The sequence below is a fragment of the Triplophysa rosa genome, linkage group LG1 (assembly GCF_024868665.1).
Source record: "Triplophysa rosa linkage group LG1, Trosa_1v2, whole genome shotgun sequence".
Classification (NCBI taxonomy): Eukaryota; Metazoa; Chordata; class Actinopteri; order Cypriniformes; family Nemacheilidae; genus Triplophysa; species Triplophysa rosa.
In genome coordinates this window covers 38,163,373-38,181,802 of record NC_079890.1, presented here as the reverse complement: position 1 = coordinate 38,181,802, position 18,430 = coordinate 38,163,373, and the positions used below count along the sequence as shown (strand labels likewise).

The window sequence follows — 18,430 nt, the reverse complement described above, 5'->3', positions numbered from 1 at the left end:
GCCCCAAAAAAGGACATGAATAAAAGCCGGTCCACCAGAGAGAAGGGAGACGGGGAGGAATAAAGGATACAGCGAGACATTGGAGCGAGAGAGAGAGAGAACAGCTTTTGAAGACTCGACATGGGGTGAGTTGAGATGTGTTGATGTAAATCATATATGAGCAGGGAGGAGTTTCCAGCGCTGTTGTCAGGTGATTGACAGCTCTTGACATTGTTACTTATAGTTTGTTAAATGGGACTTCGGTCCAGTTTTGATTTGTTTGTGCCTGTCGCGAAACGATGATGTAATTTATTCTGTTTATGATTCTTAGAATGTCTATGAGAGTTTCCAGCAGGTCTCGGTGTCAACAGAGCAGATTTATGTTTGTTTGTTTGATTTATAATCTCCTCATTCTGTCACAGTCTCGGTGGGGTCATATTTTCTCTTTGGCTCGAGTTCGGTGTTATTGCGCTCGTGTATTTCAACAACAGTGTGTGTGTTTGTCAAACCGCGAAGCTGTTTTTGGACATTGTCCTTTATGCCTTGGTAACCATTTCCAAACCTCCAGGAGTGTGCAGGTGTGCTGAGGACAGAAATAAAATAAAACGTATGAAATATTCCACTAAAAACATGAAGTATTAAAAAGCTGGTACATAAGCAGTTTTACCCAGGCTAAGCAGGGATGACGTTGTAAGAACTTTGGCTGATGTTTTTCTCAAAGTTACCAAGAATGTTAAAAGAGCATTTCATCGACGTTATATGCCATTTTTCTTTTGCCAATTTTTCCATTGTTTGTGGAACGGACTACATTTTACTTTACATTTTGGTAACGTAATGGTAATGTCAGGAAAACGTTCTTAAAACATGTTTTGTTGTGTTATTAATGACCGCGATGTTAACATTGTATGGCTGATTTGGGACCTGTTGCAAACGATGTCAGTGATGATAACAAACGGGCAGGTTTTTTTGTCTACTCCTTTAGTTTAGTTTTTATACTTAACTGTAAATAAGCATGCCGTAGAAGATTTCTTTACACACCAATTCAGGAGTTTGTGTTTAATAAGAGTCTTAAAGAAAACTGACTGAGACAACACGACGATAACACATATCATTGATCATAAACAGAGAAGTACGCAGTTGGTTAGACTTGTAATATCTGCATGCTTGAAACAAAACCGTAATAATATTTAAAGGTCATTGTTATTTGATTTATTGAGCTTTCAGTGGAAATGCAAAAGGAAGTGTGTTTTTGAGCTGGTTTTAGGAATGTCAGTCATTCAAGACTATCAGTTTTGGTTAATGGACTAGTTCACCTTCAAAATGAAAATTCTGTCATCAATTGCACGTCCTCTTGTCATTACCAACCTGCATGACTTTCTTTATTCTGCAAAACACAAAAGAAGATATTTTGAGGAATGTTGGTATACAGAACAGCACCGCCCCCATTCACTTCTATTGTAATCAATGCAAATGAATGGGAGCTGTTAACAACATTCTTCAAAATATCTTCTTTTGTGTTCTGCAGGAGAAAGAAACTCATGCAGATTAAATGATGACAGAATTTTCATTTTGAAGGTGAATTACTCCTTTAAGTGCTTAAGTTGAGATTTGATATAGTCTATGGTTGAGATCGATTCTTATATGATTGAGTTGTGGAAGCGTATGGGTGATTATTTGGGTGATACAATTTTTATTGTTACATTATTTTAGTCATGAAGTGACTTTTTAGGTCTGGACTTTTTCCCGGGACTTTTTTTAGGCACATTTAAGCCCTCTCAAAGTCTTTTTTTTTGTCAAATCAAGTGTTGCTGTATGTGCCCGATGTCCTTCAGGCAAAACATGTTCCTGCCGCACAAAAGAGAAACCCATGTGTATTCTATCACTAAAGGGGTATAAAGAGAGGATTCTGGTTCTTCTCCATGTGCTGAGGGTGGATGTTTAAGATCTGGACTTTTTTCTCTCAGTACTTGTTTAAGTCACTAATTCCCACTGGGGGGAAGAGATGCAGAGCCAAGTTCTCATTCTGTTGATCTTAAATGTCCATTTCTAGGCAGGAGTTATTCCAAACGCCTCGTTCTAAAAATAACACCGTGAAGGGATGAGCAAACACTTTCCTGAGAGAAGCTTTGTTGATAGAAACTTTAAAACGATTGATTCCTCGGCTTCCAAGTATTTTTTGTTAAGAGTTCAAGCTCAAAGTGCTGGAAACACTTACGCTCAAGAGAATACAAACCTGACATCATTTAAAATTTTGACATGTTTGTCATAGAAACAAGTACAGTATCTCACAGAAGTGAGTACACCCCTCACATTTTTGTAAATATTTTATTATATCTTTTACAATGTAAAGTAGTGAGTGTACAGCTTGTATAACAGTGTAAATTAGCTGTCCCCTCAAAATAACTCAACACACTGCCATTAATGTCTGAACCGCTGGCAACAAAAGTGAGTACACCCCTAAGTGAAAATGTCCTAATTGGGCCCAAAGTGTCAATATTTCATTCAGTGTTGTCACTTGAATAGATCTAATAAAATATTTACAAAAATGTGAGGGGTGTACTCCCTTCTGTGAGATACTGAATGTCCAGGTCCTCCCAGTAATCCCATTATCCGTTTTTGGATTTCTTTTGAAAAAATAATTTGAGGTTTTTCATCCAATCTGTACCCAATTTGACACACATAGTGTTAATCATCATTATAAAAACGTAGGACATTTTTTGACGTCAAGTCAACCCAACCCCGTCTTAACTGTCTCATAGCCTCAAATTAAGAGAAAGACTGCAAATCCATCCAGATGTAGATCACGGTGTAACTGAAGTCTGGGTCAATGCTACGACGTTATTTATTTTAAGATCAGCTGCTCTTGACTTGTAAGAGCATGAATCTATTATGGTCATTGAGCAGAAGGATCTGTCGAGAGACTCTGTTCTTTAGCCACACACCACGCTTGATCAATGTTTCTGTTAGACTGTTATAATCCCTTTCAACGCTGTCTCAAGTGTTAACAGGGTCTTTGTTGTCGCAATGTACTGCTACATTTTTTAATGGGAATAAAAAATAAGGTTGCAAACAGGGTTGCGCGTAGAATGTGGGACACAGCTCAATATAACCTTTAATAAGAAGAATGAGTCAATGTCATGACCTTTGAGATGGGACAGACACAGAACCAATGGCAATGCTAGACTATGGATTTGGATTTTGGTCTCTAATGTTTTAAAACAGTAATGAGACCTTAAGTGATTCTAGATGTTAAATGGACTTTCTGCTTTACGTTTTTAAAGGGATAGTTCACCCAAAAATGAAAATTCTGTCATCATTTATTCACCTTCGAGTTGTTCCAAATGTGTATACATGTCTTTGTTCTGATGTACACAGAGAAAGATATTTGAAAGAATGCTTATCACCAGACAGATTTTGCCCCCCATTGAAAAAAAGCAATGGTAGTCAAAAGTGCCCCAGAACTGTTTGCTGTCCTACATTCTTCAAAATATCTTCTTTTGTTCACTTTTGTTGACTTCTTGTTCAACAGAACAAAAAAACGATAAAGTAATTTTTCCTATGGGAGTCAATCTGTCTGGTTGTAAGCATTCTTCCAAATATCTTTCTCCTTGTTCATCAGAACAAAGACATTTATAAATGGTGACAGAATTTTCATTCTCAACGCAAGTAAGAAATGAATCGCATCGAATCTCATCTCGTATTCGTCCGGCTTCCAGCATCTCCCCATTTACGAGAACACATTGACAATGTGTCCGTGACATTTTATGTGAATTAAATCGTTTTCTTCTCTGCCTGCCAGATCACGATTGTCCCTTTCAAAGTTTTGGTGATTTTCCAAGCACGTGGTTTTCTGGATTTGCACAGGGACGGTAAAATCGACATTTTTACAAAACACATAGAAGCAGTTTTCTTATTCTGAAAGTGTAGAATGAATGTAAAAGGTTGTATTTTAGATCTAGATATCAAAAAACTATTTTTTCTTTAAAAGCCGTACGAGTTAATGTTTTTAGAAAATAGCAATTTCACATACAGTATATTAGCACAGCTGTGATTGGGCCATAGGTATGAGAACGCCGCTAATCACAGCGTGCCGATTCATGGCCACAATTGACAACAGAAAGTTGTTGATATTTTTATATACAGTATATTACTTTTGCAAAAGTCTTGTTGAGGCCTGTTGTCTTTGTTCATTCGTGCAAATGTTGTGTTGACATCAATGACACATACAGTAAGTACAAACAAAACCTCTCACAGCTAAAAAACAACAGCAACATAACGTAAAACTCATGGGGTTTGACAGAAATGTTGGATGCTGCCTGAGGGAAATCAAGAGTGTCTTAACACCGTGAAATGACTCTTCTGTTCTTTCCATCAACAGTTTCCACTGAATTAACAGACCGACACACAGAGGAATACCTGCACGCTATTCCTGTACATAAACAACCTTCTGTCTGCTTTCTTTCTTTTTTTGTTTTCCTGTTTTCATTCTTTTAAAAATGAAGCGTACAGTTTAGGCAAAGGGTACATTTTCAGTATTATTAGTATTAATAGGCTTGTGTACACACCTGTGTTAACCCAACCTGATCTCACCAGAATTCATCTATATTAGGTTTTATATTATTCGTATGAATCAGGAAGACATGAACTGTACAAAAACGTAAGATCCCAGGTGAAAACAAAAAAAGTACACTTCCATAAAAAGTTTTTTCGCGCACTCATTTTGTACTCAAAAATTCTTCTTTATTACTACCTTTAGAACATCTAAAGGGCTTTTCACACTTGAAATCATTAACCCCGGGTTATTCATAACCCCAGGTAAACAGAATCCTGGGTTATGTGTTTCACGTTTCGCACTGTTTATAATTTACCAGGGGTTAAGAGATAACCCTGGGTATTCATAACCTGAGGTTTCACACTGTACATCACTAAACCCTGGGTTAACACTGTTATTTGCATATTTGCTGTGTCAACTGTCATGATTGGATAAATAGTGCAGCGTCAAACTGGCTGAATAAAAATAGTGCGTGGTCCCTTTAAATAACCGAATACCTCGTTGTTCCGCATCCGGGGAAAAATGACGCCTCAAAGGATAGTTTACACAGCACACAGGGTTTCTGTGACTGTGCACAGCTTGTGAAATGAGTTAAGCGCTGTTCAGTTTTTGATTGGGTGTCCGTTGCTAAACGTCTGGTCGTATCATTCTAGCCCCCGCTTCGTTTCACACTGCACACGTTGGCACCACAATGCGGGGTTACCCTGCAAAAGCGGTGCTAACCCTGCTTCGGAGCAGGGTTTCATAACCCCGGGTAAAATGCGGGGATAACCCCGCTTCAAAATTACAAGTGTGAAACGTTCGTTTACCCGGGGTTAAAAGCGGGGTTTAGAATGAAGATAGGTTAAGTGCAATGTGAATAGCCCTTAAGTATACTCAGTTATTTTTGAGACACCACGAATATGAACTAAAATGTGCTTTTAACACACTATCTATGTATTTAAGAAATATATTTAGTTACAACTTTCATACAAAGATGGGTTCAAGTGTACTACAAGTGGTAACTCCATTGATTCAGATCTCTGCGTTACATTCAACATAATCAAATAACCGTCATTTGAAAAATGGGGTTCACATCGAGGTAACTGATAATGAATACGGCATGCTAAACATTAAAACTTTGTTATTATGTTTAGGTCCACAAATGATTTCCAGATGTCCATCTATTGTTAGCACAGACCTGTTTTGAATAGATTTATAAATCACAGGGGTAATTGAGGATGTGATATCATACGGTTATGAACCGTGTAAGAAGTTAATAACCATGATTACATAGTTTGTGTGTACTGTGCATACATATGTTTGTGGTTTATATTTTGTATAAAAAGTTGAAATAGTGAAAAGTTATAATTTTAGAATGTATGTGTACATGATCTGTATTTGTGTCATTTAGACAAGCATCTTACGCTCCGCATCCAGTGTGGATAAAATGTGAAATTACAGTAAATATTGAGTAAATATTGTCGCATCGCGCCGTGTCCGGTGTAGACACGGTGTTACAACATTTTATTGCTACTATGGCATTGTTGTGTATTGGGGAACAGCTGTTGTGATAGTACTGTAATTTAATTTTTATTCAAACCTTGCTGATAAAACTGCTATAGCAGATGAAATATTACATACAGTAGAAGTATGGCATTGGAGCAATTAAAAAAATTACTTCCGCAGAAAAAATTAAGAGACCATTTCAAAATTATTTTCAGTTTTTCTGAATTTTCTATTGAAAGGAAAAATGATCATTTTTGTTTCATTCTGTGAACTACTAACAATAATTCTTCCAAATTTCAAATAAAATTATTGTTTCTATTTGCATTTATTTGCAGAAAATGGAAACTGGAGAAACAGGTGAAAATAACAGAAAAGATGCTCTGTATTTTTTCAGACCTCAAATACTGCGAAGAAAACCAGTTCAGATTCACTTTTAAGCAATACAACAGGAATTTTTCTACATGTATTTAGGAAAAGGTAAAAACAAATTCTATAACCTGGATTTTTATCAGTTTTCATGAGTCTTGTCAATCTTTCACATTGCTGTTGCATGACTTTGTCACTTCTGAGGCAATTCAATGAATTCAAGAGACACTGCACTCTAAAAATAGTGCTTCACGATGCCATTGAAGAACCTTTTTTGTCTAAATGGTTCCATAAAGAACCTTTAACATCTGTTTCACAAAAGGTTCTTTGTGGTAAAGATGATAAAAAAGTAAGAAAGAGATGGTTCTTTAAAGAACCTTTGGCTGAATGCTTCTTCTATGGCATCGCTGTGAGGAACCTTTAAGCACCTTTTTTTTTAAGAGTGTGGACTGAAATGACCACAATACATCGAGAAATGATGATAAAAGAAAAATTTGGAATGGGGTCTTAATTTTGTAATTTTCTTTAATTCTTTAATTTTTTTTTTTTTTGCGGCTGTACTCACATGGACATGGAATAGAATGTGAACTGAGAGCAGATCGCATTCAACATATGCGTCTGCCAAAAGAAAGATGGCATTTTCATATCCTTGCCAGCAAATACAGACATCAGACTTTGTAACACTAGATGAGTTCAATCATGCACGCTCATTTACATAATGCTGTTTTTTTATGTTGATTGGCGATGCAAATGTATTCCAATTAATTTCACATTCAAGATTTTCTCTCCTGGTTATTGAAGACACTTTGTAACAGGCGCTGAACTCTGGTACATTCATCTCATACAACAACCTGCATATAGCCGCAAACCACCTCTATCCCACCCCTTCTGTGTTTATTCCTCGTCCTGCTCGACCCTCTTGTGATGTTTACCAGGGAAGCGCTGCGTTTTCTCATCCACAGGAAGAAAGAAACAGAGAGAGGGAGAAAGTGTTCCGACAGAATATTAAACGCACACGAGTTTAGAAACGCTCACTCTGGGATTTTTCATCCGCAGCCCCTTACTTGTGACCTGTCGCTGGTCTCTAGAGGAGATGTGATGTGATGGAGATTTCTGTGGGTGCCGGAGGTAACACCTGATGTCTTGATGTGCATGTGAAGTTTGAGCAGCGCATGCATGTAGAACAGAGACTGATGGAGATTTGTGCATCTTTGGTCGTGTCTGTTTAAGTTTTAGGTTAGCATGATAAATGTATGAGATTATATACAGCTCTGGAAAAACATTAAGAGACCACCGCAAAATTATTTATAGTGGTTTGTTTGAGTAAAAGAATTATGTTTCATTCCGTGAACCAATAACAAAATTTCTCCCAAATTACAAATAAACACATCAAATTTTATTTGCATTCGGAGAAATTGAAACTAGACAAAATGCTTAAAATAACAGAAGACATGCTGTGTTTTCAGACGTCAAAGAAAACAACTCCATATTTATTTTAACTGGAAAACAGATAAAAAAATCAACATTTGAAGGAATAACCGTTATTTTATCGTGGATTTCACATGCTGATTTTATTTGTCCTTATCTTACTGTTTTTCATTTTCTCCACATTTTACAGCTGAATTAATCTTAATTTTCTGAATCTTCTAATTTACTTTTCAGAAAGGTTTTTTTAAATTTCCTAATTTTTATTCTTTTATTGTGTATATGATTTTATGGCGCACTGTTGGACGAGTGTGACAGCATTTCACTATATATCATACAAATAAAACTTGAAACTTGATTAAAGGCAAATTTGGAGTCCTCTCTTAATGTTTTTCCAGAGCTGTGAATTAAAAAAAACTTTAGTAATACATGAAGTAAAATCTTGCTCTGTGGTCATTTTCAAGACACTGGCATTTTGGGATAGCTTTTATGCTGCGTTCGGTTTTAGGATATTTCCCACCTCAACCTGGAAATAATTTTTGGAACATCGCTGTTTTAATGTTAATAAATACTTGTATTGTTTTCGTGCAACTTAATCAAACATTAATGTTTGAACGTTACTAAATCCAGACGTTACTTCCATTGAGGAGGAAGTGAACCGTGATTGGTCGCGTCACACTTCATTCAAACGAGCGTTTGTCTGGTGGGAGGTTAAAGTTGCAGAGTGGACCAGACTCAAAAATCAAAAGTCAAACAAAATCATGACAAATTGTGTTTTATAGTGGAAAGTTTTGGGTTCACGTTTCAACCTCGGCTCGACCCCAATCCCTTCAATTTGGAATTAATACATATTTTTATCTTCTCGTTGAACACCACGTAAGACTTCACCCAAGCACTCAAAATTGTTTCCACTGTGGGATTGTATGTGACCTCCACCGTTATCCCGATGGCAGCGGTGTAAGGGTTTATAATAGCGGCCGAGCTGTTTAATGTAACGCGGGAATTATGCCGTGTTGTTTGACTTATGACTGAAAGGCGAACCGAGGAGTTTAGCTTAGGGTGACTTGAGTGACCACGTCTGGACAGTGTTTCAGGCCGACTCGCTGACATTGTATGTCCAAATGCACATAGAGCCGATGACACCGTGACAAACGACGCTGGGAGACCTGGGATGGGTCCTGCGGAAAAGTGCAAAGAATCCCAGCGTGAGCCCAACATGTCCTGACGTGATCTTCCTCGGAAAGATAGTGGAAACTTCTTTGGTTTGCCAAATGGCGGTCAGCCGTTGATGAATGGGCTATAAAATACAAGAACCATGTTTTATTGAAGTGTTCTCCAATACGGTTTGCTCTAAGTGACATATATTCTCCCCAGAGGAAGACATTAGCTCAGGCCACCGTCTATACTCACATTTGTTCTCCGGAGAGCACATGTGCCTTCAGCGGTATCTTCATCTCTCTGGAGAGAAAGATGCACCATCTGCTGGTAAAGTTACACCGGCGTCTAGAGATGGGCTAGTGATAGGGGCACGCAGGGCTGTGCCCGGGGGTATTCAATATTAGGCCATAGGTTAACACAAAAAGTTCAAAGGGACGGATGGCTGGTAAGGTTTCTGGTAATGTAGACAAATAACATGGGTGTTGTGTTTTTATAATCAAAATGTTTTAAGAGAGAAATGCAGTGTTTATTTTCATTCATCATCATTTTTGCAGTGTGACAATAAATGGATTTGAGCGTTTTAAAAATTGAGGTCAGTGTTTACGATAATGATAAAAGAAGTGTTGGAAAAAAGTGTTGTAGTTTTAAATGGAGGACCTACTTTCTGTCACACCGTTGAACGATCTTTCATGTCAACTATATTGTGTTGCTGCGTTATTGGTGTATTTAATGAGAAAATCAATGTGCTGTTTTTATATTGTTATCTAGTATCTATGATAATGGTCACTACAATTGTATTACCACAATAAATCGATCAAATTAATCAACATTGAATATTACCGTATTTTTTATATAAAATCTAAAGAAAACATGGTGAGATTTTAAAATATGTTTATTCCCACAGAGGTAAATAATATTACACTTTTATATTAGATTTATTCATTTAGCAGACGCGTTTATCCAAAGTGAACATTTTGTCTAAGGCGTACAAAGCTTGTTTACAAGTAGGTAAAATATATAAAATAATATCAAAGTTTTATTGTGAGTAATGTTGTTATTGTAGGTAAGAGTAACTGTATTTTTGTATATGTGAGAGGACAAGATTTGTCAACATATTTGTATATTGCATTTAAGTCAATACTTCCTTAAGTGCTTGGGTTGAGCGACGCCGAGAGATACGGAGAGAGAGAGAGAGAGAGAGAGAGAGAGAGAGAGAGAGAGCGCGCGCTCGAGAGCGAGTCAGTCAGAAATACGGTATGATCGCAGTCAGTGTTCGTAGTGGGCTGTTTGGTGGTCAGTGAGTGTAAATGTTGAAATGTGACTGATCTCAGTCAAACGCGATCAGACTCGTGCGATTTACCGGTTCATTTATTTTAATCGATTATGGAGGTTTATCCGTCGGAGAGTGAAAGGATGATGGAGGCTTGGCTCGACGACAATCTCCCGTTCACGCATTCGTACTTTGTCCGAAAGGCGTCTCGGTAAGTTCGACAGCGGAGTGAATTCAACTCATTTAACAGTTAGAGATACCGAGAAGCACACGGAAGACAGAGATGCGATATAAACCTGTGCAGATACCGCGACCGCTGCGCACTGCAGTGCATTAAACTTCATCTGTATGAGGAGCTGCGGCTCATCGGACGTTTATCATTATTTTGAGCTCTGTTTGATTCTTTTAAGCAGTGTTTTGTTTTGTTTTGTTTTGTTTTGTCTTGTTTTGTCTTGTGTGTGGTTTAACTTTTTGCGCTGTGATAATGTGAAAGACGTCTGTCATTGACATCAGCAGTCTGAGTTATAGACATATTCCAGTCAGAGCCTTGTTGTACAAACACAGATTGAAGAGAGTTAATCGCGGTCACGATGTTGAATTTGTGCAGTTCTTTCATGTTTCATTCAGACATTGAAGCTGCTGTGGGTTGATCCCCGTGGATTTGACTGTGTTGTGTTCGAGTCTGATCTATTGCAACATGAAGGATTCATTCATCTAACATAAGAGAGTGATGCACTTTAAAAATATAATGTGATTTGTATCTATCACAAGGTCAAGTTATATAGTCAAACAGTCCATGCATAGCACAAAGTAGTGCTTAAAAGTGATGTCCGGAGGGCGTATTTGTACAAGATTTGCTTTAAATGCCCCCTCAGGTTCAATAAACCATCAAAATATGAGAAGGATGATACAGAATGGACTTTTTAAAACTACTTTTAGCTAGGTCTGTCAAACGATTAATCGCGATTATTCACATGCAGAATAAATGTTTGTGTACTGTGCATATTAATTTTGTATTTATAAACACATACATGTATACATATTTAGGATATATATATATATATATATATACATATATATATATATATATTACATGTACTTATTTATATTGACCAATAATTTAAATTATATATAAATGTTTATTAAATTTTACATTTTTCTTAAATATATGCATGCATGTGTATGTTTTTATAAATACAAAATTACACAGACATTATTTATGTAAACACAAAGTTTTATTCTGAATACGATTAATCACAATTAATTGTTGGACAGCCCTATACTTTTAAGGTATTTATTCTAAATAAAGATATATGCATAGAAAAACAAAAAGCTCCGTAAATAAGTAAGGCTAGCCGTGGATTATCCCGTTTATACCATGGTTATTTGCCAAGTTAAAGCTTTTATTGATGTTTATAGTGTCATTTTAGATCAAACAGGTGAAAATGAGGGTTATTTTGTCAGTTATTTTTAAGGCTTTTAATGCACACCTTCCAGCCAATCAGAATCCAGTATTCAAACAGACCATGGTATAACAGTAAATAAATTAAACATGATCACTTTGATCAGTTATATTGATAATATATTGTTGATGTTCTCTTGTTTTTGACTACATCGGTCATTTAGACTTTTGACTCGATAAACATTTGCTCATTTTTTTGGTCAAGCATCTTTACATTTTTCTCAAAGCTAGCTGAGTTGCGGTTTACACTCCAAACACAACTACACTACTGACACACATAATGTTTATACTGTATAAAATATTTGAATAAATTGTGAAGACATCAGTTCCAAAGTTGAACATGACTTTTTATTTGGCAGTTTTAAAGAATATATGTCTGTGTTGCATTAGCAACTGTATGTGGTGGGTTTCAAAGTGAATGTTATTTATTTGACTATTCTGAATCTGGTTGAGAACGTTTTAGAGACTAAAGAGACTGGTGAAGTTTGACTGCTCTGCTTTTATTGTAAACATTTCATTGATTTTTATAGGCGCACTGGCAGCGTTTGTTCAATAAAAGCCATTGCAGATGTTTTTGGCAACATTTGGAAACATGTGTTTGTAGAAAGTGCTTTAAATTGATCCCCTCTCATATAAACGAATTTCTCATGTTTTTGCCTTCATGCCTTTTTAAGGGAAATGGTGAACGCCTGGTTCGCTGAGCGCGTTCACTGCATCCAGCCTTCCCGAGAAGGAACGAAAGTCCCGTCTGAACCCTTAACGGTCCTCCATACGCTGGGTCCATCCGATGCACCGTCTCCCAGCCCGACACCGTCCACCCCGACGCGAAAGATCTCGGCGTCTGAGTTTGACAGACCGCTTCGTCCCATCGTGGTGAAAGACGCGGAGGGTGCCCTCACCTTTCTGAGTGACACGGAGAAGGTGGAGATGCCTCTTCCCACCTCCCAGCGGACGGGCTCGGGCGGAGGGGGTTTGGATACGGGTGGAGACCGCTGTGCCCGTCTGCTGGAGCTCGTACGGGACGTTTCCAGCCACCTGGACCTCACCTCTCTCTGTCACAAGATCTTCTTACACACTCACGAGTTGATCGCAGCGGACCGTTACTCCTTGTTTTTGGTGTGTGAGGACAGTTCCAACAGGAAGTTTCTGGTCAGCCGACTCTTTGATGTCGCTGAAGGAACCACTCTGGAGGAGGCCTCCAACAGCGGCATTCGTCTGGAATGGAACAAAGGCATTGTGGGATATGTGGCGGCCACGGGAGAGCCTCTCAACATTAAGAATGCATATGAGGTGAGGCTTCGGGTTGTTTTATCTGTGTGTGTTTTTACCTGCTGTCGCATGCACCACTGACCTTTACAGTTTTTACATTTAAATATATCTGTCTGTCTGCCTATATGTCTGTCTGTATTCCTGTCTTTGTATCTATTCGTCTACCTGTCTGTCTATATACCTGTCTATTTACATGTCTTTCTATCTGTTTGTTTGTCTCCCTTCCTATCTTATTCTCTGTCTATTTAACTCTCTGTCTGTCTACAATACGTGTCTGTTTTTCTGTCTATCTACTACCTGTCTGTAGATACTGTATATGCCCGGTTAACCGAAAATATCGATCACGTGATTTATGCACAACTTTTGAGTGAAGTACGGTAAAATGCTGCTGCATCCGAAAGCCAGAGGGCGCTGGTTTCTGCAGAAACTCCAAATTCGCACTGCAGAAGAAGACCAGAACACACGTAGTAGTAGGAAATGCCTAAGGACATGTTTTTATCACTGTTACTCAAGCCTCCTCAGGTATTTTCATGATAATAAAGTATATTTATAATGATCATGTTTGACAGGTGTTGCTTTTTTAAATGCACTTTATAAGCGACTCAAACTCGCACTGCTTTTAGATCGAGCAGCATTTCCTACTGATCCCAGAGACGTTCTTCACGGACAAGTTACGCATCAATAAAATAAACGATACCTTGCATTATCGCAGCCAGCTCGGTTTCAGCAGGATTTAGTGGTAACCGCGGTTAACCGGGCACATGTCTACCAGTCTGTCTGTCTGTCTGCCTGCCTGTCTAACTCTATCTACATGTCTATCTGTCTGTCTGTCTTTCTGTCTGTCTACCTGCTTGTATATTTAACTGCCTATCTACGTATATGTCTGTCAATCTTTTTGCCTGTCTGTCTGTCTACTTGTCTTTGTATCTATTTGTCTACCTGTCTGTCTATCTACCTGTCTATTTACATGTCTATCTATCTGTTTGTCTCCCATCTAACTCTCTGTGTATCTGCCTGTCTATCTGTCTATCTATCTCTCTGTCTATCTGCCTGTCTATCTGTCTATCTACAATACATGTCTTTTTGTCTGTCTTCCTGTCTATCTACCTTTGTGTATATTTAACTGTCTATCTATCTGTCTGCCTATATGTCTATCTTTTTGCCTGTCTGTCTACCTGTCTTGTCTATTTGTCTACCTGTCTGTCTTACTGTTTACATGTTATCTGTCTGTCTGTCTGGCTTTCTATCTAACTGTCTGCCTGTCTGTCTATCTATCTCTCTGCCTGTCTGTCTATCTATCTGTCTGCCTATATGTCTCTCTGTCTATCTACAATACATGTATCTACATACTGTATGTCTGTTTTTCTGTCTGTCTACTACATGTATTTTTTGTCTGTCTTCCTGTCTATCTACCTTTGTGTATATGTAACGGTCTATCTATCTGTCTGCCTATATGTCTATCTTTTGGCCTGTCTGTCTACCTTTCTTGTCTCTCTATCTATCTGTCTGTCTGTCTATACAGGACATTTGTCTGTCTGCATTTTGTCGTATGTGTGTCTTTCTGTACATTTGTCTATTTGTCTGGAAAACTTGACAGACAAATTCAGATCAGTAAAGTTTAGAATGAAACAGTTCACAGTGTCCTGGGTCCTGTGACAGTATAAACACTTCATACTGTAGAAACAGTACGTGTAGTGTGCTGGTACCATTACTAACACAGACGTCTGCTGATGACTAACTTCAGACTGGTAATAAGTACCAGTTCTACTTATGTAACGCCTCTCGGTTTGCAAACGTAGGACGTTCATTTGTCATGTGTACCGAAAACACTGTAACTTTAACACGGTTTGAGATACTAAAATGCAGTTAAGGGTTTTATTCTAGCCTCCCGGATGATGAATACGTCTGAATAAAGTCTTGCTTTAGAAACGCAATCTAGACTCAGTCTAGTGAGGTGCTTGTCTTTAATCTGATTTCAGTGACATTATGCAATTCAGTTGCTAACCAACAGTTCGTATAATGATGGCGGGTATTTTTAGCTCTGATTTAGATTTATTGTATTTTTCCTCGGCAAGCCGACAAGGATTAGAGAGCAGAAAGAGAGAAAATGAAGGAATCAAAGATGAAAGTGAGGATCTCAGTCAGCTTTAGAGGTTTTAGCAGATCTCAGATTGTTCAGATATCTGACATTGCTTCAAAACACATTTAACCAACTGTGTTCATGACAAAGTAGTTGTTTTAGGTAGATATGCAAGAATTTTTAAAAGGATACAGCATACGTTTTTTTATATTAAAAATAAAGTAACAATAGACACTTCCCTGCTTGTGTTCTGTCAACATATGACATTTATCATCCATAATGTGATGGATTTAAATCGCGATAAGTGGCCATTATATACATAAATTATGAGGTGTAATACAACTCACAACTATATCAAATAATATAGAAATCTATAATTGTTACAGTATGTGCAATATCCACAAGACGCACTACAACTATATAATCCAAGGGGTTTTATATAAATCCACAGGAACGGAACAAGAACACACGTAAAACAAATTATAACTGACAATGAACTGATGAAAACACGGGCTGTGTCTGAAACCGCTCCCTATCTCCTATATAGTGCACTATATCGTGCCATCTTGTAGTGGGGTCCGAAACCTGAGTGAACTACTTCAATCCCTACATTCGTTCACTCTTTTTATCCCACAATGCAATCTGATTTTGAGTGTACATTTGAGTGAAAATGAACTTTACCATTTTATTAAGCAATCCATGAAGCCACACAGTAAGATGACCGTTATGTCGAATGTCCGCGACAGTACTGTCAGACGCAGGTATACACCAATAATATATTAATTATATATCAAAATATAATATTAAAATAATGAAATATATACAATTAAAAAAGATATATACATATTTTCTATTATTTCAATAGCTTTTATAAAACTCACATTTCAAGGTGATTGTTTATTCATTTGATGGTCATTTTTCCTGTGTTTTCATTAGGATCCGCGCTTTAACGCAGAAGTGGACCAGATTACAGGCTATAAGACCCAGAGCATCTTGTGTATGCCTATAAAAAACCACAGAAATGAGGTAAGAGATGAATGTAAACACGACTACAGTGTACTGCGTATATCACAACCACGATGCCTCAAATGAAATGTCATTATTTACTCAACCTCATATTATTCCAAACCCCTATGAAACATTTTCATTGAAAAAGAGACCCGTTCAGTTCTCTTAAATCAACTGAACGCTTAAATGATTGGCTAGGCTTTATTCAGTTCATGTTTTATTTGATGTGTTCCGCAGGTCGTCGGTGTCGCACAAGCGATCAATAAGAGATGTGGCGACAACAGCTCGTTCACAGAGCAGGACGAGAAGGTGAGAAATCAGATTTTCACTCTATTTTGTGTTTTAAGAGTTGTTTTACACTTGCTGTAAATGTCACGTTTCATCACGACAGGAATTTTCTTCGTACCTGGCGTTCTCCGGCATAGTGCTACACAACGCCCAGCTCTATGAAACATCCCAGCTGGAAAACAGAAGAAACCAGGTGTGCTGAATCTCTCACGTCCACAGGTTCATTGTGGATGAATGCGCTGGTGCAGCAGTTTGGTGATGACGTTGTGCTTTGTGTTGTAGGTGTTGTTGGATCTGGCGAGTCTGATCTTTGAAGAGCATCAGTCACTGGAGGTCCTGCTGAGGAAAACTGTGGCAACCATCTTATCTTTCATGCAGGCGCAGGGATGCACCGTCTTCATTTCCGACCGCGAAACAGCAGTAAGACCAACATTTCTTTACATTTCTTTATTATTTACATTAAGTTTTTTTATTTTTCTATGTTGTTTTAAAAGTTAATGAGTAATCGTGTTTCGGGATCTCAATATTGGGCAAAATAATCGTGATTATGATTTTTGTCTAGGTACAGGTCTAGGTACAGGCAGAGGTCGTGTTAACCGAAATTTTCCATCATTGACGTTGTTTTTATACCAGTGACGAAAAATCTGAAGGCCGTCCGTCATTTTGACGGATTACAACGAGGGCAGTATGTAATTCCTCTTTTTGTCGAGTTGGTAGCATCCAATCGTTTCCTTTCACCAGAACGTGATTGTAGGGACACGAAGGGACGCGTACGTTTCCCATTCATTACTCATTACACCTGTCATTGTTACTGACTGGACATATGAACATTTGTCTGTAATTAGACTTTTATTTCTGACAACAGAAACATTAAATATACTGTATAAACGATTTGGCTTTATTGGGTATTAAAATGCAGTAAGTTCAAAGAACGCACGTACGTCGCGATGACGTCACAAACACGCTAATTAGCAAGTAATATCACCTTGCACCATAGTGACGGGTAAAAATAGATTATGATGGATTTTTTATTCAAAATGACAGACAATTAAAAAGTCTAGCGCAACCTCTGGGTACAGGTGGATGTTAATACGTCATAGGTCAAAGAGCATACGGGTCACATGACAATCAAACATGGCGGATGCAGTACGTCCAAAATCTATTCATACTACCCCCACACATACTGTATAGAACTTACTTTTACTTTTAACGGTCGATAGGTAGGTACTTCATTTAAATCAGTACGTACTGTCATAGAATGCCATTTCTGACGCAGAGATAGACTAGATGTGTACTCAAAGTTGACTAGTGTTACACTTAAAGTACACTTAAAGAAGTACAGTTTTATAAACTCAAAAGTGGCCCAGTTTAGTATACTAGTACTAGTACTTACTACACAAAGTATACTTTAAAAGGTATGTGAACTACACTTAGTATACTTAATAAAATTGCCTTGATGTATACTTATTTTTCGTTAGGGTTTGTGGGTCTATTGACACTATACAGATGTACATTCTAGTTGTTGATTTATAGTCTCGTTTTCAAATAAGCAAACAAATTAGTCTAAACAAACACATGGGATATGCAAATCTAAAATAATTAAGTTGTAAAGCGCATTTGATCACAGCAGACGCTGTACTGTAGAGTTCTCTGCTGGTCTTCATATTTAAAGAATGATTGTGATTGGGTAATATAGATCACATGTTTAGCCTTGAGGATAATTCAGTTTCACCGTGTAAAGAATACAGATGACATTATTTTACTTCCAGCTGGATTTGATTTACAACCAAATTATCTGTAAAGAATATCTTTCTTCGTCTACTAAGAAACAGGTGCTTCACCAGGATGAGTGTGTGTGTGCGTGTGTGTGAACATGAGCGGTTTGTCTCAAAATCAAAGTTGCTTACACGAGACTGTTTTCAACTAAAAATGGAAAATGCGTTTTGGCTCTTCATTTACACGAAAACGACGGCATTATCGTTTCCGTGGAAGAGGCGGCGTTTTCCAAAAATGATGACGTAATACGCATACACATTTTTACCCGTCACTATGGCGCAAGGTGATATTACGCGTTCAGTCTGTACG

The 18,430-nt window shown here is 37.7% G+C and overlaps 1 protein-coding gene across 2 annotated transcripts in view; it reads left to right on the top strand.

Annotated features, from left to right (window-relative positions):
* Positions 1-18,430, top strand: part of pde5ab (phosphodiesterase 5A, cGMP-specific, b) — a 43,348-nt gene continuing 24,918 nt past the window's right edge. The window contains exons 1-6 of one of the 2 annotated variants that reach the window (XM_057345826.1): positions 1-125; positions 12,375-12,990; positions 15,986-16,075; positions 16,295-16,366; positions 16,449-16,538; positions 16,628-16,765. In XM_057345826.1, coding sequence (XP_057201809.1) covers positions 121-125; positions 12,375-12,990; positions 15,986-16,075; positions 16,295-16,366; positions 16,449-16,538; positions 16,628-16,765 — 1,011 coding nt within the window. In that variant the 5' untranslated portion in view covers positions 1-120. Of the gene's footprint in view, positions 126-10,203; positions 10,450-12,374; positions 12,991-15,985; positions 16,076-16,294; positions 16,367-16,448; positions 16,539-16,627; positions 16,766-18,430 lie in introns of those variants that run through there. The other variant, XM_057345817.1, reaches the window with a different exon arrangement.